At 37.4% G+C, this 25,298-nt stretch overlaps 2 protein-coding genes and 1 long non-coding RNA gene across 5 annotated transcripts; 2 read left to right on the top strand and 1 right to left on the bottom strand.

Annotated features, from left to right (window-relative positions):
• Positions 1-5,776: 5,776 nt before the first annotated feature.
• LOC143738567 (uncharacterized) lies at positions 5,777-11,269 on the top strand. The gene is made up of 3 exons (XR_013203908.1): positions 5,777-5,877; positions 6,395-6,461; positions 11,147-11,269. It is a non-coding gene; the product is annotated as an uncharacterized LOC143738567 (long non-coding RNA).
• A 4,804-nt stretch (positions 11,270-16,073) lies between these two features.
• Positions 16,074-20,144, bottom strand: LOC143738624 (Golgi apparatus membrane protein TVP23 homolog B). 3 transcript variants are annotated; one of them, XM_077230641.1, is made up of 7 exons: positions 20,030-20,144; positions 19,713-19,783; positions 19,456-19,600; positions 17,802-17,891; positions 16,781-16,906; positions 16,468-16,596; positions 16,074-16,395 (listed from the first exon to the last, which is right to left on the bottom strand). In XM_077230641.1, the coding sequence occupies exons 1-7, from the start codon at positions 20,039-20,041 to the stop codon at positions 16,369-16,371; spliced, it is 600 nt and encodes a 199-aa protein (XP_077086756.1). In that variant the 5' UTR covers positions 20,042-20,144; the 3' UTR covers positions 16,074-16,368. The 3 variants fall into 3 exon arrangements, with proteins under 3 accessions (XP_077086756.1, XP_077086758.1, XP_077086759.1); XM_077230643.1 differs by lacking the exon at positions 17,802-17,891; XM_077230644.1 differs by lacking the exon at positions 16,074-16,395 and having other exon boundaries at positions 16,490-16,596; positions 16,785-16,906.
• A 1,843-nt stretch (positions 20,145-21,987) lies between these two features.
• Positions 21,988-23,611, top strand: amn (amnion associated transmembrane protein). Its single transcript, XM_077230645.1, has one exon. The coding sequence runs from the start codon at positions 22,045-22,047 to the stop codon at positions 23,473-23,475; it is 1,431 nt and encodes a 476-aa protein (XP_077086760.1). The 5' UTR covers positions 21,988-22,044; the 3' UTR covers positions 23,476-23,611.
• The last annotated feature ends 1,687 nt before the right edge of the window (positions 23,612-25,298 follow it).

Below are 25,298 nucleotides of genomic sequence, written 5' to 3' on the forward strand. Positions count from 1 at the left end.
TAATTTTTATTCCTTTTCTCACAAATTATAATTGCAGGAGCAGATTATCGATTGATAAAGACAATACTCATTATGTTTATGTTTAATGTAAAATTCTGCCAGATTCACGGCCATCTGTGTAAATGCACTTTTAGTGCCAGCCACTGGAAAGTGTCACGAAGTGTGCAAGAAGCATATCATTTTGCTGGAATGTCGCAAAAGACACGTTTTTCCTATAGTTGGAATCACTGGGTTGGATTGTTTTTTTAAATAAATGGCTAATTTTAAGGCTGATGTCGAGAGAGAAAGATGATTTTCGCACCCAGGATGGTGTAATTACTCAGATAGCAAGCTACCATCGAAACGATGTTAAATCAATGTTAATGTGTCAACGTTAACTGCATGAATCAACATTACGTTTGCACCCGCAATTAATGTTAAAACAATGTTGAAATTTCATCAAGAAATCAATGGTAATGGCATTGAATAAATGTTACAATGTGATGTTGGTTCAACATCATGCTTGCACTCTCAGAAAATGAAACACAACGACTATAACAACCTGAATCAACTGTAAATAAAAGAAGACAATAAATCTCTCAAGATCTCAGCAGAAGTTATTTTTGAGAATTAACAGAGGCTTAGATATTGATGGTTTATTGAACATGTTTGGTCACTATTATGGTGATCAGTGTTTAATTTAGTAGTTCGACCCTTGGCTTTTTATGTGAGTTTGTCATCTTTTTAACAGTGTTTTCCAAAACACATAACTTGTTGCAAAGGCAGAAACAAAGATGATCAGACGATATAGTTTGCAGCACCATAAAGTAGAATAATTCACTAATCTTATCCCTGACCAAACGTGGTTATTAATTAGAATAAATACACAAACAATACTTTCTTTTTTGCCACACTCTCGACCACTGCACTCCACTAAAAAAAAAAAAAAGAGAAGAGCGTAAACACATTCACCCATTACCAATAATTATGCAATCAAGATTCCCACATTTGGAAATATATATCGAAATTGCCCCAACTGGAATGACACGTAAATATATACAAGGAAAAGTACTGTTATGTAATTTTGCAGATAAAAATTGTTTGCATACTTAACATTATTTAAAATAATCATAGTAAATGCACCTGCAAATGTGTGCAAACAGTTTTACTGTTCATTAAGTGTGTTATGTCACTGCGTTTATACTGTGTACACAAAGCTTAACAAGAGCACACACAGGGGATGAATAGCATGCTAACAAGACCCAGACTTCTAACGTTTCAAAAAGTCAAGATTGTTTTAATTCATGTCCGCCTCGTAAAATTCATTTTAACTCCCCTCGCACCATCTTACCATGTGACCTCTCCAATGTCTTTGTGGAGCCCATCTGAATAATGAACCCAAAGGTCCTGAAACGGCTCAACTCAAAGATAAGGATGCGCTACAGATAAGCACATTATCCAAATTGTACACACCCATTGACATCTTTTAAGATTGTCTAGAGATAATCCATATCATCTATGATCTGTAAACAGGATAAGATATCAAAATCATCACATATAAAAATGATTTACACCGATCAGAAGATTGGATTGAAATTCCATAAACCTGTGATAAGACTATGCAGACTAGCCAGACTATAAGATCCCTTATGTAACAAAAGTATATGGGAATATACTGCAAAATATAATGCGATATATTAAATAATACATTTTGATATATGGGAAACTAGTGCTTATATTTTTCAAAGTAGCAATATATGCATTGACCATGTGTGGCTATATTAATACATATAAAATATTTATAAATTAAGACAAAAATAGCATTATATAATAATCACTAAGGTTTATCCTTTATTGTGTACATTTATTCCATATACATGTTCCCATATAAATGTGATTGTATGTTCACACACATTCACAGAATTAGTTAAAACAGATTTCTAGTTCCCAGCATGCTTTGCTTCTGACTGTTAAAGGAGAGCAAATGTTAAAATTAAGTGTTATTTAATTTTGCTCAAAATACTTTAGTACATGCAGGTGTGCCTGTGTTTAGTTAACTTGCTTAATGTAAACTTTTATCATGTAAATAATAAAAAAAAATGTAAAAAATCTGTATTACATTATATACTTCTCTGTATACAGAATGTTTATTCTGCATGAGTAAATATATCTGCAATATATTACACATGCAGGACCATATCTGATCACATATACATCTATATATTATGAAGTGTATAACTGAATATAAAATTACATACATTATGATATATTACCATATAATATATTGATCATTCATGTATAGGGAAATATATTTTCTTTTCGTAAGGGATGGCTGATGCTATGGCTTTGGAGTCAATAAGCCAAGTCATTTTATTTGTAACACTTAACAATAAGGTTCATTAGTTAACATAAGTTAATGTATTAACTAACATGATCTAACAATAAGCAATACATTTGTTACAGTACACTGTAAGCAATTGATGTAATTGTGACAATAAATTTTACAACAACATATTGTATTCATGTTATGTATGGACAGTCCTGTAGTTGATTTTACAGCCAGCCTCAGCATTGTGGTATCGCTGCTGTCTGAATTTTGAACGGTACCGGAAATTCCATAATCAAACATTTTTGGAAGAGGGAATACACCTCAGTAATGTAACATGAAATCTTTTTATATATATATATATAAAAAAAACACATAACGGCTGTGTACAGGTAGGACATGAAACATGTGTGAGGCATACACAAGAGAAAGAACGGCTAAGACGACCTCATCCCCAAAACAGAATGTGCTACAAGGTTCTGGTGACATACAGCCGATAGTAACGCACAAGCGGAAATGTCCTGCAGCGATACTCCCCTGAACAGAGCCCAAGAGATGGCTAAGCCCCTCGTGGAATGAGCTCTGATGTCCCCTGGTGGCTGCACTCGCTTCGATTCATATACCAAAATTATAGCATGCACAAGCCAATGTGAGAGGCGTTGCTTAGATATGGGACACCTCCAATGTGAAGGAAGGGAGGCATTTCGGCATGAAGGCCGGATTAGGCTTAAAGAAAACCTTATCTCCACCAAGAGAGAATTTAGTGCATGAGAAATGGACCGAGGATGCATGTTTAGCTGATGCCAAGGCCAGGAGCAAAGCCGTCTTGAAAGACAGCAGCTTTAGGGAAATATTTCCCTGGGGCTCAAAAGGGAATTGAGACAGAGCCTCCAGCACCATGGAGAGGTCCCATTCAGGGACCATTCTTCTGATGACTGGCAAAGAGCGACGGGCACCCTTCATAAATCTGCGGATTAGAGGATGCTGCCCAACCAAACCCTAACCGCCAAAAAAACTCAGGAAAATCCATGGCGGGCAGCTGCGGAAAGGGAAACAGGTGAGAAGATGCGAGAGTGTGCGGGCGGCTCAGAAGCAAACACTGCTAAACTTTGTAGAAAAACAGCTGTCACTCCCGGCGGAGGCTGATCTGGCGATTTGTACTCCTGCAGACATGTAAGGTTAGCAGCGTAAATCCAACTGAACTGTGTAAGTGCAGAGATCGCAAGAAGCGAATGTCAGCTGGAGAACAGTAGCGCATGCAGGCGTTATATTCCCTCAGGTAAGGGGGTGGGGCCTTACCTGGCATTGGCTGCGCGCTTCTGTCTGTCTTGCCTGACTTGGTGCAATTGGATGCTTCTGCAGAGGTCAGGTACGGATGCCCTTCCCATAGGTGGATCTCAAACACGAGATGATCAAAGAGACAATAACGATAGTTCAAATAACGTTAGCCCAGATTGTAACAATAAGCATTAGCCCGGTAAGCTTCCTTGGCTCAGGTTAATATTGCATTGATTACACGTGCTACCGGACAGGCTGTTGTAACGTAATTAGGACTTCTGTTTTGCTGTCTTGTAATCGAGGGTCTTGAAGTCATGTAAGCTGTCTGTATCTAAAGTAAACTGCGAGTGCGCAACTTAAACCAACCAGCATCGTTATTATTCAGAGTGCGGCATTAAGTCAGATTCTCCTTTTAACCAACTATCCTTCTTTTTTGTTTGCCAGCCTAAGCAGCTCCATGTCTTGGACATGACGTTTGAAGGCTTTCTTTCAAGTGACCTTGCTTTGTTTATTGGTTATTTAGTTGAGGATAAACATTTATCTTCATCTCAACAGGTTCATTGATCAGTTTAAGTATCAGGGGAATGATGCCATCGACAAACCAGCTGATGTTTCACCAGGTAGCAATAAACTTACTGGACATGCAGCCCAGAACTGGTGTTTCCTTCGTTTGCTACCCCTCCTGGTGGAAGATAGGATTAAGAATCCATGTAGCAATGCTGTTTGGCAACTTGTGCTGCAGCTTAGAGAAATTGTAGAACTCATTTGTGCACCAGCAATCACAACAGATCAGGTCGCTTATCTTAAAATACTTATTGACGATTACATATACGTTTGAAGGCAGCGCTTTCCTGATCAGCCCCTAAAGCCCAAACACCATTATCTGCTTCATTATCCACAGCTCATTACAGAGTTTGTCCACCTAATTCGTCTTTGGACTCTCAGGTTTGAGAGTAAAGCAATCTTTCTTCAAGAGTTGTGCTAGAAAGTTACACAATTTCAAAAACATCTGCAAGACAGTTGCCGAGCGACACCAGCTCTTCCAAGCCTATATGAGTGCAGGCGAAATGTTCCAGACGAATGTGTTATTTGAAAAGGGCACAGCTTTCTATGTAAATTACTACAGTGACAATATCAGACAGGCTGTTGTTGGTTTGAATTTGGAATTTAAAGATACAGTAGCATCTCATGCGGTGACAGTGAAGGGCACTTCATACAAAAACGATTGCAAAGAAGAATTGGTGGTTGGCAAGATAGAGCCGGCCATTGTTCACCATAGCTCTGTGGTTTTCATCTCAGAAAAAAAAATTGTTTGTGAAGTTTGGTGTCTATTATGTATTAGGGACAGCACATGAGCAGTTTGTTTGTGTGAGGCATGATGATCTGCTTGATTATTATCCTTTGCCAGCCTATGAGATGTGTGATATGCCAATACTCTCTCTCCATCACTCATTTGTAGAAACACACTAATACAATGATTGCTGCTTCAGAGGAGATCAGCAAGACTGTCCACACCCCAGATACTTTGGCATTCTTGAAGACAGGCCTTGGTGTGCAGAGGAGAGAGGACCTCTACTATTTAAAGGAAGATGATCTTCTGATCTACCTCCATCCAATCCAGTGCAGAAGGCTCAGTTGTGCCTTTACACCAAAAGGTAATGGTAATGGTAATGGCTTAATGTAGCTACCATTCTACTATAGATCTCACTTTCTTGCAAGTTCTGACTAGCGGCATGGAAAATATTGAAATAAATGCAAAAATGAATGTAAATGTTTTTGATTCAAGTAGAAAATATCATAGTGGGTGTTAAAATACAACATTAGTGTGTCTGGATAATATTGTTCTAATGATCAATATATCTTATCCAGATTCCTCTTCAGCCCTGTCTCCTCTGGGAAGTCCAGAAATCTTGCAAGAAATGAAAAAGCAAATGCTTTTTGAGAGAGGAGGGCTCCAAAGATGACATAAACATACTTACATTCTCCAGCGCCGTGATCTCAATGCTGATCCTTCAACACAGCATATCCAAAATCAAGGACGACTGGCCATTTCTGTTTTCCCTGAAGGACCTGTTCTCTCACTTCAGGGAGCTAACTTTTATTTCCATCCTGGAAAAGCTGCCAGCAGCCGTTGAGCAAAGAAGCAAAACTATAATTGAGTACTTCAAACAACACCAGACAACAGCTGTGGGTGAAGTCTTGGAAGTGAAGAAGAGAATGGCAGCAAGGCCATCTGCATTTTACTTTGCCTACTTGCCCACTTTAAAGAGAATGGCATCTTTCATAAGGCTGATGTGAGCATAACTTGCACCTACACACACACACACACACACACACACACACACACACACACACACACACACACACACACACACACACACACACACACACACACACACACACACACACACACACACACACACACTTGCTTGTTCTCTCTTCCAACAGTTATTTTGTAAATTGCTCGTGCAGTACCATTTTGTTTGGAAATATAGTCTCTACACAGACTATCTATTCCAAATTATTCTAATATTCCATAGACAGTCTGAGCCACTATAGGGAGTTGTTAATCCGCTGGCTAGCTAACATTGTTTTACTGTTTTAGACTGTGTAGCATACCTATATTAAAAACATTAGCCGGGGTTTTTTTTTTTCATTCTGTGTTGAGTAGACCATTTTGTTTGTCTCAAATTATATGTGGCTGGCTTGCAGACTGTATTAAATATTAAAATAATAATAATAGATTTTTAATTGGTATTTGTTGTGTAATTGGTTATACATTTTGTAATGTTTACATTTTTTATTACCTAGACCTCTGCCACAGCTGCTGACATCCAGAGAGAGACCCTACCCAGCACACCTTGCTTAATTGTGCAAGGTATATTCTTATTTTGTTAAAGGAGTACTTTTAAAGGAAAATTACCCCAAGATTTACTCAACTTCAACCCATCCTAGGTATATATGACTTTCTTCTTTGAACCGAATACAATCTGAGTTAAAAAAAAAAAAACACCTTGACACTTCTGAGCTTTATAATGGCAGTGAATTGCAACCATCAGTTTGAAGCTCAAAAAAGTGCATCCATCCATCATAAAAGAACTACACACGGCTCTGGGGGGTTAATAATGGCCTTCTGAAGCGGACACAAAGTAAAATTCTAGCTTCTGGCCAAGTGGCCATATGCACTCTACTTGCATTCAAAGCACAACTTACAACTATGACGTCGGAAGTAGTGTATTGCGTCATGGTGTAGCGTAAACATCAGCATTACTCGCATAAGTTGCGATTAGGAGTAAAATCCTTAAGTCCATTTGGCCGGAAGCTAGTTATTTTACTTTGTGTAAGAAAAATACTAATATTTAAAACTTTACAAACTAATTGCTTTGCTTCAGAAGGCCTTTATTAACCCCCCGGAGCCTTGTAAAACACATTTATGATGGATAGATGCACTATTTTTGAGCTTCAAACTGATGGTTGCAATTCACTGCCATTATAAAGCTCAGAAGCATCAGGGTGTTTATTAAAGCTTGTATCAGCGATTTCAGGCCCAAAAAAGGCCCAAACATAAATGATCACATTCATCTAATCTTTCCGCTTGCTAACGATCCACCCCATAAGCAGGCCGTCAAAAAAAACGTGTCTCTGTAGGCAGCCTAGGCTCTGAGATCTGCACACAAAAACAATGGGTTTCACCAACCACTCAAAACCAAAATAAATAGGTTCCAACCAATCACCGACAGGGGGTTTTCACGCGGCTGCACGCGAAGTAAGTCGGAGCTGAAGAAGAAGTCAGCGTCTATCAACGAACAAGAGAAATTGAACATGCCTGAGTCAATCCCCAAGAGGAGGAGGAGGATTAGAGCGAGGGAATACCATCGTGTTTATTCCAAGACACGAATAGTTATCGGGAAGGCTTTTGAAAGGTGGAGAGACTTAAAGAACTGAACATTTTTAAATCGGACGCCGAGGTTGCACTGTTTCTTCTGAACAGGCGAGTAGCTGCTAGTGCTGACTTTTTTGGATGTGAACTATGTGTGAAAATATCCTTCTTGAAAAAAAATGAGTGAACCTCGACTAAACTTGTGCAGCTCTAGCTAACGTAGGCGAAACGGGAGGAAGGGGCGAGCTAACTTGGTTTGTTTGGGATCTCGCTTCAAACAGAAACAGAAGTGACGTCACCCACAATCGCTGATACAACTTTAATATTTCTGCGATTGGTAGGTCGCAGAAGTATAAATTGGGCTTGAGGGTGAGTAAATAATGGTGTAATTTTCATTTTAAAGTGAATTACTCCTTTAAGGTTTATTAAGAGGCTTAAGGTTTTCTAGCAGTGTGCCGGAAATCAGGCGCATGTCCGTTGTGATTTTTCTAAAAATAATTATGAGGTGAAATCAAAATATTGAGACTGTGAATATAAAAAGCTAAAATATACCTGATTTAATTTTGGCCACTATCCTATTTCAAGTAGTCTCCTTGTCCAGTGATCCACAGCTCCTAGTGCTTCTGCTTCAGTTGAAACACTCTCTGGAACATGTGTTATTTAAGAGTATCTAAGGCCGTGTGTCCACCAAAGCATTTTTTCACGCACCTGGCGTAAAATTCTAATTATTTCCAATGGGAGCGCCGCGTTTTTTAAACGCCATGAGCGTAACGAATCGCTGAGCGTGTATTTATCTGCGAAATCAGTTACAAGTAAACTGTGCTGCAGATATTCGGTATCATAGCAACGATTTGTCTCAACTGAAAGAACGCAGCGCTGCCAAAACGCTCTCAAGCGCCCACAGCTAGGCGTTTTCAGCAGAGCGTCTAGCGTTTTCAGCTGGCTAAAAACGCTTTGGTGGACACACGGCCTAAGCGTATCCAGTGTGCTCCAACATGACAATGCACATACTCACAGCGCGTAGAAAACCTGACATTTTCAAAAATGAAAACTGGGTCACCGTTTTGATACAGTAAGGCCCCGATCACAGCAAACGCGTTTTTTCAGGTTTGAAAACGCAAGGCGCACAGCACTGCCCCGATCACACAGAACAAGCAGTGTGCTGCGTTTTTTATGTTGCTAGGCAACCAATGAAACAGCTGTCCTGTCAGTCAAGTAAACGTTAAATTAGCCTTTTATTAACTTTATTTACTTTCTGTTAACATTGTGGTAGTTAAGGTTTGTGAAGTCGTCAAGCTATATATAGCGTTAGTATGTTCCTGCACAACCGGAGGCTGCAGTTTCAGGACCCCAGTTCTAGGACCGCAGTTTCAGGACCCTAGTTTTCCGTGACAGCGCCACCTACCGAACTGGATGATACAGCGGTGTGAGGACCGCAGTTCTAGGATCGAGGTGGTTTAGTTTGTATATAGTATCAAGATCCACCTATTATCCTGAAGTCTTTTTAGAAAAAATAAATAAAATAACAATAATATATATATATTGACAAATAAGATTATAGAATAGAAAAGCTCCTGCAGAACCGTTAGGTGGATTAGAGCAACAAGTAGCATCAAGCTATATGACACAATTTAAAAGATTAATATTACACTTTTACTTAAAGCTCACTTTAAACCACCATTGAGTATTTGTATCATAATTCTGGTCGTGGTTTAAAATGGTTTTAAGTAAAAAAAGGATGTTGAAATATGTTATATTTAGCATTTTATACGCAGTTAATGGCTATACCTTGCTTAGCAATACTGTAAACATTCTTTATTCATATGAAAATACCCAAAATCGCACGTAAATCGCACACAAACCACATATCCTCGAGATCGAATCGTGCATTTATTAGCTTCTTGCTCAGGTGAAGAGATTTGTCTTTAGCTTTGTTATCACGGAGGTCAGAATGAGGAAGTCTACACAGATCCACGTCATACAGAAGAGGCAGGATTGTGGTCACGTTGGTTGAACCACGTGAGTTGATCGACAGCTGTTCAGCGAATGAGAGAGCGCTGAGATCAACTAACGCAAATCACGAAGATGTTCGCTGTTTTATGCTGCGTTCCAGGCAGGTTTTTGAGCGCGTAAATCACGACTTCAAACTACGACTCACGACTTTGTAGCGTTCCAGGCCAGTCACGCCAAACTACCTGAGCGCAATATACATACTTGTTTCAGAGACATATAACATTGTAATACATAATCATGTGTGTATTATTATCATCATTATATCATTATTAATTTGACTGAAACATTATATTGTCCTAAAGTGTATTCTCACCGTGTACCGCCTGCAGAAACGCTGCATCCGTAGGGGCTGCCATTGTTGTTTTGTATGGTTTCGCGGGGTATGTGACGTCAGAGCTCGTAACTGGGAGTACATCGATCTAGTACGAGTTCACGGGTGGTAAGTCATGGGTTTGACTGCCGTTCCATTGCACTTTCATGGGTATAAGGTTGGAAAAACACGGGTTACAGGTTGCCTGGAACGCAGCATTATTAGCTTCAGATCGCAGTGGAAAATTGATAGAAATGTTATTCTATATGACAAAATATTTTACAAACATGTGATGATAAATCATTATTTCTACAAATATGCACACCATTGGACTTAAGAGCCCTCGCGGATGCTGTATATTGCATGTATGTGAACACAAATAAACCGGAGAAGACGTGAATGACTGCTTTATAGTTGATGATTTCTATTCAAAATAATGAACGCTACAGATTAATAATTTTGCACTCCTGTCATAAATTAAGAAATGAATGTCACTGCAAACCAGTCTTATCATAAACAGTGGTCAAATATCGAAGCTGGAGTCTTAAATCTTTCTAATGATGCTCATTTTGTCCAGATCAAATAAGTAGGGGTGTGATGTTTTAACGAGTAATGAATGTTTAATGAGTAATAAACTAATCTGGGGCCGACTGTGATCTTTGCCGCCGAAAGGGTTAAATTAGTGTTTTTGGTGACCCAGTTCTGTAGGTGGCGCTGTCACAGAAAAGTAGGGTCCATGAACTGGGGTCCTGAAACTGCAGCCTCCGGTTGTTCTGCTCGGAGTTGCTTTTTTTTCAACTGCAAAAACACGAGGCGCAGCAGGCTTTAAAACGCGAGGTGCCTGAGGCACATAAACAGCGCGCAGAATGCTCACTGCCATAGGAAAACAGTTTAAAAAGGCGCCTCTCTCACTGCAAAAACGCGTTTGGTGTGATCGGGGCCTAAAAGAGATCCAAAACACGTCTCAGATGGTGCTGCATAGGGTTAAAAAGTGAGGCTTCCAGGGAGCGTTCCAGCCGAGCCAGAAGCACTGAGAAATGTGTGTCACTGCACAAAGGGTCTACTTTAAAGGGGATAGCTGGCAAATTTAAGTGGGGTACATTTTTTGATTTTATAGGCACACTGAACTTTTTTCATTGCAATAGTTGTTACATGGATATATTTGTCAAAGAAAGGAAAGATTGGAATTTAACATGAGCCCATTGCATCCATAAAAAACCTAGTCTAAATTAGCAGAAAGCATACTATAACTTTGTCTGCCAAATTGGTAATTTCGCCTATCATGCCAACACTGCAACTCGTGCGTGTATTTAGCTTTCTAGTGCTCTTTTAGTTATCATATTATGTTAATGCATTTCAGGAGAGACACTAAGCACAGACAAATGGATGATGTTCAAGGAAGGAACAATTGTGATAGGCCCCACAACAGTCTTTTGAATGGAGTGGCTGCGACCTTCACTGCTTACTATGTGTTCAACATGCAGTATCCTAAAATCCCATCAGGGACTTTATACAAAGGTTTGTTTAAACTGTTATTACACACTAATAAAGAAAATAGATCCATCATTCTCATATGGAACGTCCCATGAATCACTACCTTTTTGTCTGTTACTGTTAGGCTCCATGATATATTCTATGCATTGATGTCAATAGACATGTTTCCATCCAATGCAAAAAATAATTTTTAAACGCATTCATAAAAAATTGGGGGAAAAATCCCTATAATTGGAGAGCTGTTATGTCTCAATTCTATACCAATTGCATTTGAGATTTGGATGAGCAACAAAAAATGCAAAGTCGTTAAACCAGTCCTCCAGACTGTATGATCTGTGGATCTGTTGATAAAAGAAAATGACTCATTTTAAGAGTTATTGCCTTTATGACGCAAGCGATGAGCAATGAGAGTCGTCTATTATAGAGTGAAGAAAAAAGGACTATGAGTGTATTGAAGGTCATTAAACAACCTGTGTTGTAAAAGAGTAAAGTGAGCTAGCCAATTAGATCATTTCTGAGAATGCCTCTGTTTGCCAGAGGCATTTAATCCCAGATTTCTAAGAACTTCGACTGACCCGAGGGTCAAAGGTGGCTTAGAAAGTAGGAGACTCACCTATAAGAAGGCATTTATTCTGTCTAGGCGTGGATTTTGACACTTGTCGACACACACGGAAGAGTTAAGTAAGTAAATATGTTCTAATTTTTTTGGTTCCGATCTCTGATGACTTAAGCCTGGTTAGAGCTAAAATGACAAATGAATGTTTAATGTTTGTTGGAATTAAGACGCGTTACTATTAATACAATTGCATAATTGAATGAGAGAACGCTCTCAAAGCAGCTGATTAATATTAATGACCCAATCACCCATCCATTTTATTGGTTTATTGTTTTAATTTTTTTTACTATTGTACTTTTTGTTTTATTGTAAAAAACACATTGGTCAACCTGGGTTGTATTTAATGGTGCTATTTGATCAAAATTGCCTTTGCCAATTCAGTGTTGATCAATATAGGGGTCAGCCAATTGGTCGTCATCCCCACATAATTTGTTTTGTCCTCAAACCTTTCTTTAATGCTAACAAACACAAACACAAAACAGTCATGGAGTAAAGCCTATGATTTAGGGTACATTTACACGACAACTATGTTCTAAACGGTACTAAAAATGTACTAAACTTTAACGGTACACAGCAAAAACTACAGTGTTAAATTAACTCTCCTGGGAGTTTATTTGACTCCACACTCAAGAGTGTTAAATTAACAATGAATCAGTGTTAAAGTTAATGAGATAATTAAGTGATTCATTGAGTGATGATTGAGCATTATTGAAGACACCTGATGTTAACAAGCATAATCACTGAAGGAGAAAAATCTAAATTTTAAGTCACCATTATGGGGATCAGTGTTTGCTTTCGTTGGTCAGTTGACCCTTACATTTTGACTGATGTTTGGCTGTTGTAACTGAGTTGTATCAGCCAGATGAACAACAAGAACAGGTGATCTGTTGATGTTGGTTAAACGAGTTAGTGAATTTGGAGAGACGTTGAGCGTAGGCTACATCGTTTGTACACTCGTTATTGCATTGCAATGTGGGATTGAATGAGTGCACTCGATAACGTCCACTATTGTTTCGGACACCACTACAAATGGATGTCCCCTCAAATAACAGGGACGATTTGGGATTCAGCCCAAGTTTCCTGCAGACTTCAGTTCCAAACCTTTTCCAGCACTTGCCTGTAATCATCAAGTTACCCTGAACAGCTTGATTAGCTGGTCCAGGTGTGTTTAATTGCTCCAGCTGAACATATACTTAAATTTAATTGATTAACCATATTGTCCCCACGGGGAAATTCTTTTCCACAACACTGCACTTTGTTTAACACACACAACGATTTAATACAAAAGACATGATACAGAGAAAAAAAAAATATAATTAATGATTACATTCATGTAATACACATGCACATGAGGTCACTGTTTTCACAAATTCACATTTTTGTAGTTTACACACTGAGACGATAACGCTATAATTTCAAAATTTCACCCTGAAACCCGTTTTCAGCAGCTTTAAAAAACAATTGTGTTTTCAGGCTTTGTTGTGTAAATGGACGGCTACAACGCATAAACAGTTTTCTGTTTTTAGTTGAAACTGGTGTCTTGTAAACGTTCCCTAAGTATGGTGTAAAACTGATTGGTGGAGAATGTTATATCTTTGCCATTGCAGGTTGCTTTTATTGAGCAAGTTACTTTGTGCATATATATAAAATGGACTCTTTAACATGACTGGATCATATGGGCATGAACACTCAAAAGGGTCTGAGGTTAAACACCTGATGATGCTGTTTCAAGAAAACAGTCGGAAAACTCGTCCAATAATCATCACTGATGTATTATCAACCTGTTGAGTCTGTGGAAAACCAGTTCAAGGTCTTGATTTTCAACATTTTGCTAGGAGGGTCCCTAAAATTGGTGCTTAATTGGTGTTTGTCCCGTAACAATAAAATAAGATTGTCCTTGAAGTATCTCACTGTAACAGATATTGTCTTATTTAAACAGATATGACAGATAGACATCAGCTATAATAGATAAAAGGCAACCGTGTTGCACGCAATGGAGTGCAGTGTTATTAAAGTGCTATTGTAATGGGATTAGACAGTGTTGATACCATGATAGCAGAAGCTGTTGATACCAACAAACACTTGATTATCTTTTGGTGTCGAGTGCGGTGATGATGATGGATGAAGATGGCTTTTTACGTGCTGTGCATTAGTGAGCCAATCAGAACTCAAGTGAGAATATCCCATTCACTTTCTACATCGAAACTGAGATTTAAGGAAATTAATAGGAATGCACAATATATCGGTCGCCATTTCGGTATCGATATATGTACAATTTTTAATGTTGTCGTCATTGGCCCGATAAGATAATTTGGCCGATAAATTAAAGTCGATAAATAATGTATTATTTCCTTCAGCTGAGACAAGAAATTTATAAAACTATAGTTGATATTCATGTTTGCTCATTTTCATCTAACTTGACATTACAGAAAAAAACTCCTGAATTCATGGAAATGTGTGATACATTTTTTATATATTTCTATATAAATGGACTCAAATTTAGAGAAATACATTTAATCAGTTGAGAGACAATGTATATAGTATCAGGGATTAAATATATAATTATTGAAGTAATGTTGAAAATCGTTGTGGTTCCCAATTTAATTTGCAATTCATTCATTAAAAGAGAGCGAATTCTTCAGATCTGAATGTTTTTATGTAACAGCTGTTCATGCTTAAGTCAAACGTGTTACAGAAATCCTTAAAACATAGACCTCTTGAAGTCCAAACTAAAGATTTACATCATGTTTGTCAGCTTTGACGTCTTTCATGTGCTGGTTATGGCTAAACGATTAAATATATGTTTTAGAAGACATACAAGCTTTTAAAATGTACAGTGGGAAAATGGGCCAAGAATATTGGGCCATACACACATTTTTGTCCAAAATACACAGCAAAGGAGACTGTGCTTCTCAAAACCTTTAGGATCTTTAAGATGTTTTTGCTAAATATTCTGTTCATCTTTTAGTAATCTAAAATAGCAAACACATTGCATAATTTATTTATTTATTTTTGGTCTCAGTTGCAATATCCTCATCAATACTGGTTTGTCTAGAAACATAATCTTGTATGTGTTTGGTGTGCTCACATGAGAAAAACAATGCACAGGGACAATAAGGGTTCTCGTTCACTGGAATAGAGATTACTAGAAAGCCGAAATGCCTTGAGCAGACTGGCAGAGAACCAGCATGTCAACACTTGGCCAATACTTTATGACTTAAACCTTTCAAGGAAGGTTTAAAGTCCCCTTGTAATCCCCCCCCCCCCCCCCCCCCCCACGTTCAAAATGAATGTCTTTTTGACAAAAAAGCATTGGTTAGAAAACATAATATCAAAAAAGTGCATTAAAATGAAAGCAATGGCTTCATACGCAATTCATTCTGCTTATGTTTCAGGCTCGTAAATAACCTACATATTGGCTGAGCTAGACTGAGTGTCTGAATTACCACGTTAAATTAAGCTTGCGTTTGTGTCTATTAGCATTCATTATATTCATAGATGTGACAAATTAGGTCAATTTGATTTGTAGAAATCACATCCCAGAGCCAGTTTCACTGGGTTCACAAGAGCAGGACAGTGTACTGATTTCTCAAAGTACCTTAAAATTAAACTTACCAGCTTAAAAAGCCTTAGACTTTTGATTGATCCGTACTATTAGCTACTATAAACCTCTTTTAAGTATATTCTCTAAATTCATAAAACCACGTGTACAATCTAACCTACTTCTGAATGTTATATTGCAGCATATCTAACACAATTTATCATTTAAGGAGTCATATTTTACTGTGCACAGATGTCATTAGTCAGTTTATGGACGGTAACATCACAATTAAATCAGGCGAACTACTGTGAGGCTTATGACAACTCAAAAAACAGTTATTAAAAATATAAAAAATAAATGTAAAAGTTATTAAAATGATTTGCAATGTAAATCAACATATTTATGATTATTCATAACGAAAATGATTGTAAATGTTAAGGTGCTTCAATACGTGTTAAATCTCCCTATTCTGCGGACGATATATTTTTAAGCACTGCCGCTATTATCACTTTTAATACTTGAGATCTTAATATATATTTCCTCAAATATTGATTATAGAAAAATCCAGCTTAGATCAGGTTCTCCAGAGCAAGAGAGACACCTGGAGACCAACTGAAGAAACACCACAAACCGAAGAAGACTTCATGATTACAATTATTATTCAGACTCATTCTCCAGTACACACAGTGTTATCTGAAATTATATATTTAATTTTAATACATACAAATTATTATCCAACAAAGAGTCACATACTGTTAGGGTAACACAACACAGTTTGACCATTTAAGCAAAAAAGAAAATCTTTTCAGTGGAAACTGAAAGAGAAATAATAATTTACCATAAGAAACGACAATGATTAGATTGAAAAGCAAGCGGACAGAATGAGGGGGAAATTCTCGCTAGTCGATAACATTCGGTCAGCCACATCACATCAGGGTCCCTGCGGTTGGTTTAATACCTGGACGAGAATCAAAAACGGTTTCAGAAATATTTATGAATGCATTATATATGGGATAGTATTTCTCTTGACCTTTTTGAAGAGCTTAACGCCAAAGTAGTTTGTTGCCATGTTCCTCAGTTTAGTTCCACCGCCGACTTTACATCTCACATATCCGTAAAGGTTAGCCCACTGCAACACAACTCCCATTATCACAACCGCCTGCTCGCTCACACACACACACACACACACACACACACACACACACACACACACACACACACACACACACACACACACACACACACACACACACACACACACGTCAGGAAGGTTACAGCTCACAGAGGTTTTTCACAGTAAAAAACGTGTGTATTTATTGAAAAAGAATTTAAAAAAAACTCACCAACCACTTTATGTTGAAGGACACAAGAGAGCTGAACACAAAGAAACCCCAAAACACCGGACACACGATCAGACCGAACCAGAAAATGCGGGAATCAGAGTTTGAGACCACTTTTTTACTGGTCTCCTATGAGAAAATACACCAAACAGGAATTAAAGAAATAGTTCACTCAAAAAGACAATTCTCTCAGTATTTATTCTCCATTATGTGTTTCAAATGTGTATTTATTTTGATGGTGGTCCTTTAGACGTTTTACGAACTAGAAGTAACTTTGCAACTGCATGTCAACTAACTCTCATTAGAGCATTAGTAGATAGTGGACTGTTTGGGTTAGTAGATTAAGTTGACATGTAGTTACTTATAGTCAATAGAAAGTCTAAAGGGGACCATCGAAATAAAGTGTTACCAAATTAATTCAAGATTTTTTTAAGAATCTTTGCACAGCTTTTTTTTCTCTCCATAAAACGATGGTTCACAATGACAAGCTCACAATGAATTACTGTATGCATGATCAGCATGTTTGAATGTGCAGATTGGAGAATAATGTTACAGATTTTTACTGTTTTATTGTTCACAGTAAATATGTATTTAAACTGTTCTCTACACAAAGCTCTCATGTGACTTCAGAACACTTTCATGGTGTTGTTTTATTCAGTTTGGTGCTTGACAGTACCCTTAACGCCCTTAACAAGTTTCCTTCAGTGTTTCATAGAACAAAGAGAGGTTTTCTAATGAATTGACTGTTCTTTTAATATTTGAACACTGTGACTCAAAAGCGGAAATTCCTCTCTTTAAAATAATTACACAACTGAAGGTGTTGTCCACTCACTAGCAGTGACAACACATGACCATTAAACTTTGATCGAGCGGTGATAGCTATGTATTAAAGTTGTACATTACCTCAGAATTGTTAGTGACAATCATAAACTTGATTTTTTATTAGGCTATATGGTTGCCTTACAGAGTTGCCAAAATGCTTAATTCCCTGCAGTGTTGTAAAGTTGTGGGTGGCGAGACTCACTGATCTGGATTCAAACATCCATTGACTGCGACCGTCTTCATCAACCTGATTCCACCATCTCAAGCCCACCAACAGCCGTCCCGTCACGTTCTCAAATAAAAACAACACACACACACACACACACACACACACACACACACACACACACACACACACACACACACACACACACACACACACACACACACTCTTAAATGAGCCACACATAGAGAAGATCAGGTTTATCATACATTCTTGAAGTCTCATCACAACCCGTTTTTCTTCTATAAACTGGTGCATTTCAATGGGACTTTTATTTTGACAGGCTAATTGTCTCCACCCATTCTGACATGATGATGTCTGAAAATTAAACAGTAATTTTGGTGAAAGATTAAGGAAGAGTAGCACTTTTTAAATTTGGAACAACATGCATAATAAGACCATGGTTATTTTTGACCGAAATTTTTTACATTTTTTATTTTTTTAATCGGAATGGTTTGAAACTTGGTAAAGGTTTTGGCACTTGCTATGTGAACACACACACACACACACACACACACAAAATGGACCTGATTCGAACAGGTTAAATGGTCATGAAAAAAGTAGTCATATTGTGCTCCTCGCGGTCATTGATTGAAAATTAATTTCATCTAGTGGAAACCTTTGGTACTGTGGCCAAACAAAATCTGACTTAAAGCTCATTTTTTTAGATATCAAGCTCAAATTTTGAACCACTTTTTTAGATTTATGGCTTTGATTTCATCACAGTTTTATAGTAAAATATGTTTTTGAAAATATATTTCATATTGAAATGGAAAATAGTATTTTTGCACATTTTTAATAACAATAAACGTAAAATTCTTTAACTTTTTTTAAGTTAACTTTTTAAAACTTGTATCACTTCAGCAATAATCTGCCAAGTATCATCTTCAAAAAGAGATCAAACTTCAGTCTGTTGCTCTAAAGCATTCAAGATTTACACAGGAAATGTAATTTTCAGGTCTATGCTCGAAAGGTGAATTCATGGATTAGAAATACAGCACAAATATAATTTAGTACCATAAAATAACCTAAAAATACGAAATATTAAATAAAAAACATTATCAAACTAAAATATAGAACATTCATTTCCAAGTTATTTTAATGAAAGAGTAACGAAGACTAGCACTTTAAATTTGGAACAACATGCATAGAAAGACCAGGAACATGCGTTAAAGGGATAGTTCACCCAAAAATTAAAATTCTGTCAGTATTTAGGCTACTCTCCCTCATGTTGATCAACCCCGTAAGACCTTCGTTCATCTTCAGAACACAAATAAAGATATTTTTGATTAAATCTGAGAGCTGGATCACTCCATAGGCTTCTAAGGGATTGACACTTGCCGGCCCCGAAAAGTTATTAAAGACATCGTTAAAATAGTCCAAGTGACTACAGTGGCTCAATCTTAAGTTTATCAAGTGACGGGAATGCTTTTTGTGCGCAAAAAAACGAAGCCTATGGAGGAGTGATCCATTTAATCAAAAATATCTTAATTCGTGTTCCGAAGATGAATGAAGGTCTTACGGGGTTGGAACAACATGAGGGAGAGTAAATACTGACAGAATTTTCATTTTTGGGTGAACTATCCCTTTAAGAAAGTAAACGTAAGATTTCATGTTGATTCCATATGCTTACCTTTACTGTCCAGAAGTCACATGACAGAAGTAAAATGATGGTAACCATGTTGGCAATAAAACTTCGGCTGAGAAACTCACAAAAGAGGTAGATCAGGACTGCACTCGTGCGGAAGAAAAGATGAAAGAAACAGGCCAGAGGGTGTCTGAGAACAACAACATATTATTATTTATGTGTTCTATGAGACCTAGATTATCACAATGTCACTTAATGTAAGTTTCTCTAGTCCATTTGTTTTCCCAAACCTAAAAACTCACTTGATATTTGATTTCTTCTCCCTAAATGCAGTTTCATCCTCATGAAATAATGGCACGTCACCCAGAGAGTCCTTCAAAACAAACGACACCAGTCCAGTTTTTTAGCACTACATCTTTTTAAGTGTCTCTGAATAAAACGTTTTTTTTGTAGTTATATTAGTGCAACGGTTATTTAGTTATCCTTCATCCACAAGTCATGCAGAAATCTGCACTTAAACTTGCAAACAGCAAATGCAAAACTCTACATGTATACGATAATTGCATTGAGGGCTCTTCAATAAAATATTTCTTTAATAGAAATATAAGTGACAACTCACCTGTCTGATCATGTTGGCGAAGTAGTCTTATTTCCTGCATACGTGTATGTAAACACAAGTGTCAGTCCACAAAACACTCTATGAGAAGCAAAAGTTACTAATATTTCATTTGAGCTTTACTTCCTATAGGAGGCGCTTGGTGGCTCAAATGAATCACTGGCAAATCTCACGAACCTTATTTCAGATATTTTATGGTAGCCTACAACGTATAATTACTTACATTTATAATATAAAAAGATTGTTACATGTAATAAAAGAAAAGGAAAACTAAAATATTTTTAAAATATTATTTCCAGTATTCAGAAACGATTGTGATTGGTCGATTATCTGACTTAGCGGTTAGAAAAACACCATACATCACGTGATAACAACGTCTGCAGTTTTCAGCTCCGGCCGGTCCTGACCAAACATAAGGTTTTTTATTTCAACTAATACAGGTACAATAAAGGTGATACGCTGTTCTGAAACTGAAGTAAAAGGTCAACAAAGCCTAAGATGAAAAGAGTTTAGCTTATATTAGTATCAGCTGTTTAAAAGTCAACATTCCCTTAAGTCCAATTTATTTGTTTTGTGCTTTTCACATCGTTTCAAATCAGCTTTAAATAATACCATGATGTTAAAGTTTACAATATCTTAATATTTCCATGCTTTATACGTTTCAGTAGAGCTGGGTGATACTGATAACATAGTTTACATTTTGCAATCAAGCACTTGAGATATGCACAGTAGGCCAATTTTCACTGTATGCATGCGGATAAAGTTGGACATAGTTAACGTTATATAATAGAATAGAATATTAAATTATGCTACAAAAAATAAAGCATTTGAGATTTGATATAGGCCTAAATTGTTTTTCAGGAGTATACTGTATTCGGATAAAGTTGGATATAAATGGTATACAACTTTATATAGAGAAGGACATTTAATATAGGGAGTATAGTTTACATTTTGGACCGATTAAAAAGAGTTTCAGTCTATAGGTAAGCTATATCTTAAAGTGAGTATTATGTATGCTGGTACAGTAGGATATCCAACCTGTAATAGTATTGCTGGGAAATCTATCTATCTATCTATCTATCTATCTATCTATCTATCTATCTATCTATCTATCTATAAACACACACACACACACACATACATATATATATATATATATATATATATATATATATATATAGTATATATCCGTGTAAGGTTGAATATACTTAGTTTTACAATTCATTATCAATTGCTAGTTGGTTAATTAATTCAAGGTAGCTATTGATTCATTATGTTGTGATAATGAGAATTCTGTAACCTGGTTTAGTTCAATTTTATAACAATTTGGTGTAGTGACACTGTTAAGTGATGTATGACAGGGTTAAAAAAATTTGATAGTATCACCAACCCCTCTATTTCTGATTATATCGCCTATCTGTGTAACAGAGGAGCTTTTTAGTGCTGAGAAATAAGCGATATTAGAGTTGTTTTTATGTACATGTCCCAGGTAGTATTAGGGTTACTTGGAGAACTAATCAATTTGCCTGTCAATCATTTTTGCATGTTTGGGTTTTCTGGCATCGAATTGGCTGTCTTGTCTTTGGTGGTTGTAGTGATGGGACTAGTCTAATTCAGTGGCTAATCTGGCGAAGTTAGCAAAATGGTGGAAATGGCTCACAGCGTCTTTCAGGACTGAAGTAGCATGGCATTGCAGTCTGGCAACATGGCTTCATTTAAGAAGAAATGAGAGAGAGAGAGAGAGAGAGAGGGGCAATGTAACAAAGCATTTTCTCTTCTTTCCTACGTCATGTTTTTATGCTAAAAGTACGCAATAGAGGTCCAACAGTTGGCCTATAAAATATTTAACAGTCATCCCAATGTGTGCCTTTATCGTCATCGTAGTAGATGTTTTACTGACAAAATAGCTCTTGTGAATTTTTCACCAAGTTATAGCTTGGACTCTCATGTGACAGTCGCACCGTTAGCGTCAGACCAAAGGTCGTTCTGTGTTTTTCTTCACACTCATTCCTCTCACGATGGCTCTTCGACACAACGTCCTGCTTTTCCTTTGCATTTTAAATCCATATGCCACTGCTCTCTACAAGCAATGGATCCCAGACACCAATTTTGAGAACGCAACCAACTGGGATAAAGGCTCTGTTCCCTGCAGAAACGACCAAGTGGTGTTTCAAGCTCAGAGGAAAGTATCAGTGTACGTGGAAACGTCTCACACTCTCACTGGGATGAGTTTGCCGGTGGACGGGCAGCTGATTCTGGCGTCTGGTTCTGGGTTTTCCGTAAGAGATGGTGGAGATCCCGGATGTGGATCTGGAGTCACGGCACAGTTTAAAGACCCTGAGTCTCTGAAATGGTTCGACCCGTCGCTATGGTTAGCTGCGACTTCTATCGACGACTTGCACAGAGGAACATATCAGTTTTCCGTCCACGAGGAGAGTGTCCCGTGCCAGTTTGACGACGTCGTGTTTCGGGAGGCGACCTCTTTCCGCGTGGATGTTTCATCTGATCATGAGGTCCCGGTGAAAAGTGTGTCCGTTCTTGGGAAGAAGTTCACCAGCAGCTCTGAGTTTTCCCAGTACTTATCATCAGATTTCGGCCAGCTCCAGTTCCACGGATCTTCACACGTTAGCGTTGGCGGATCAAGCTGCGCCGATATAACGGGATGCATCTGCGATAACTCTAAGAATCGCGACAAGATCTGCACCAACGTGAAATGCGGCCCGTTGGAGTGCAAGAAACCCCTGCATCCAGTCGGACATTGTTGCGATGTTTGCGGCGCCGTCGTGGACGTTCGCTTCTCTTCGAACTTCAACTTTGAGTCGTATCGTAATCGACTTCTGCATCTCTTTCTCAGCCAGCATAAATACGAGACTGTAAAGATGGCCGTGTCGAAAGTTTCAAAGGAGCAAAGGCTGCTAGCGTTGATTCCTCTGGGATCCACCCAGGAGATACAGGTGCTGCTTCTGGATCGGGAAACGGGTCAAGGAGCCGGGAATCTTGCTGAAAGTCTCGCTCGTGAGATAGTGAAGGATGTGCACGACCACGGATCGAACATCGGCATCACCAGTGCAGATTTCCAGGCGTCATCGGGAGCGAGTAGTGGTGAAATTGCGGGAAACAGTGCGGGAGTGGTGACTGGTGCCGTGCTGGGATCCCTGATCGGACTGGGTTTACTCGCAGGCGTTATTCTTCTCTATCGGCGTGGCTTTCTTACGATGCCCAAAATGCCTAGCATCCCCTCTTTCAGCAAATGGAGGAACAATGGTGACGTTGGGGAGCTTGGTGGCCCATTGGACCAGGGCTTCGAAAACCCCATGTTTGACAAGCCGACGATGATGCCAGAAGTACCGGGGCTGTACGGGACAGAGATGACGAACTCAGTGACCCTAACCAAGTCGGGAGTGCATTTCAATAATCCTGTTTATGATGAAACTGATTTTAATGCATAATTGGTGCGGTTTTAGCTGATGTGATGACAAAATAACCCTAATGTGACGATTTCTTAAAGATTTTTAACTATCACTGATTTTTAAATCTGCAGAATTGAATCAGTAACTAAATGAAAATGTAGGCCTACCCTAGTGAAAAAAACTATACCAAAATGTATTTAAAATACATTTATTTCACACTAAGTATACTATAAACTATTAACATATTTACTGACATATCGCTTGAGACTTACTGATATAAATATTATAATTAAACTTTATTTGGAGCACTTCTTTATTGCACAATGTGTATTTCTTAATATTAAGCCTAATATGTGTTTAAATATCACTATATCAGTCGTTAAATACAAGATATTTAAAGTGCATCTAAAGTGCATTTGCAATAGTTCCACTTTAGGACAATCAAATAACAAAAATAACCTGAATGTGACAATTTCTTAAAGATAAAGGCTTTTTACCAATCACTGATGTTTAAATCTGCTGAGTTGAATCAATAACTAAATGAAAATGCACCCTAGTGAAAATAACCTATTCCAAAATGTATTTAATATACATTTATGTCATACTAAGTATACTGCAAATTCATTAACATATTTACTGGCATGTCGCTTGAGGCATAAATATAAATATAATTAAACTTTATTTGGAGTACTTCTTTATTGCACGATGCACATTTATTAATATTATGTCAAAAATGTGTTTAATATCACTATTAGTAAGGATAGTATGATTTCTGTATAATCTAAATGCAAGATATTTAATGTATACTTTCAATAGTTTCACAATCAAATTTACTTACGTATATTTTTAGTTGGACTTCAGCACTATTTCCGGATAACTAAAGTGCAGGGTATTTATATTAAGTACAAAAATATGTAAATGTATTTGTAGTATACTTAGCATAAAATAAATGTATTTCAAATACATTTTAGTATATTTATTTTTTCACTAGGCTTGCTTTTGGTAAAAGGAAAATTCATGCAAAATTTTCGGTACCACACAACGGCATTTCCCGTGATAAAAATAAATAAAATAAAAGCATGGTTATCTGATATTTGTGTCTATAATATTGTGTTATATTACTCTTTTAAATCAGGTTTAAGATCTGTGAGTTTAACTCGAACCTGCATTTGAATGAATGAATAAATAAATAATGGGAAATTGCCAGTGTTTATATAAAACAATCCCATGTTAAGTTTGTTGCCACAACATTTATCTTCCAAGTATCAAAGAAAACTCTCCTCAGCAGAAGCCAGTTAGTACAAACAAGTTATTAATATCAGGTTAAACCTGGGATTTTGAGGTGACACCTATCATGTTTGATAGATAGTAAGACTTGCCTCTGCTTGACAAATATTATTATTCGCTATTATTACAATGCAGGCTCTTTAGCTCTGTGTTGGCGTCTAGTCCTTTAATTGTTTTTATCTGACATGCTCAGTTGAGTTCATTAGACTCTCCTAAAGCACTAATGATCTGAATCTGGTCAAATTGTTAAATGAGTCAGACATACAGATACAACATGTTCAGAGCTGTGGGTCCCCAGGAATAGGATTAAAAATCCCTATAAATCACCAGTACAAAGATGGTTTTCTAAAGAACTAGAGAATAAAATAATACCCTGTTTAGCTCTTATTAGGAGTGTAGTTCTGATTGGTGACGTCTCTATATTATATACTGTATATTTAGCATAATTATTATCCTGTAGGGATCATTGAAGTTATTGCTCATTGCAAATTTGTTCGTTAATACAGTCATGACATTTTACAGCCTTTTCGTTCGGGAGGCATTCATACTGTAATATGAAACAAAAGAAAAAGTTC

The sequence above is a fragment of the Siphateles boraxobius genome, unplaced genomic scaffold (assembly GCF_051911475.1).
Source record: "Siphateles boraxobius isolate OS27281-9 unplaced genomic scaffold, OSU_SipBor_1 15, whole genome shotgun sequence".
In the NCBI taxonomy this organism is placed as follows: Eukaryota; Metazoa; Chordata; class Actinopteri; order Cypriniformes; family Leuciscidae; genus Siphateles; species Siphateles boraxobius.

Excerpts from the sequence above, each read along its gene's own strand:
- LOC143738624 (XM_077230641.1), bottom strand. Across the intron at positions 16,907-17,801 it reads GGATGTTTGAATCCAGATCA|GAGACCAGTAAAAAAGTGGT; the intron begins GTGAGTCTCGCC and ends ATTTTCTCATAG. Across the intron at positions 16,597-16,780 it reads CCTTCAACATAAAGTGGTTG|GCGGTTGTGATAATGGGAGT; the intron begins GTGAGTTTTTTT and ends GTGAGCGAGCAG.
- amn (XM_077230645.1), top strand. The coding sequence starts at position 22,045 with ATGGCTCTTCGACACAACGTCCTGCTTTTCCTTTGCATTTTAAATCCA.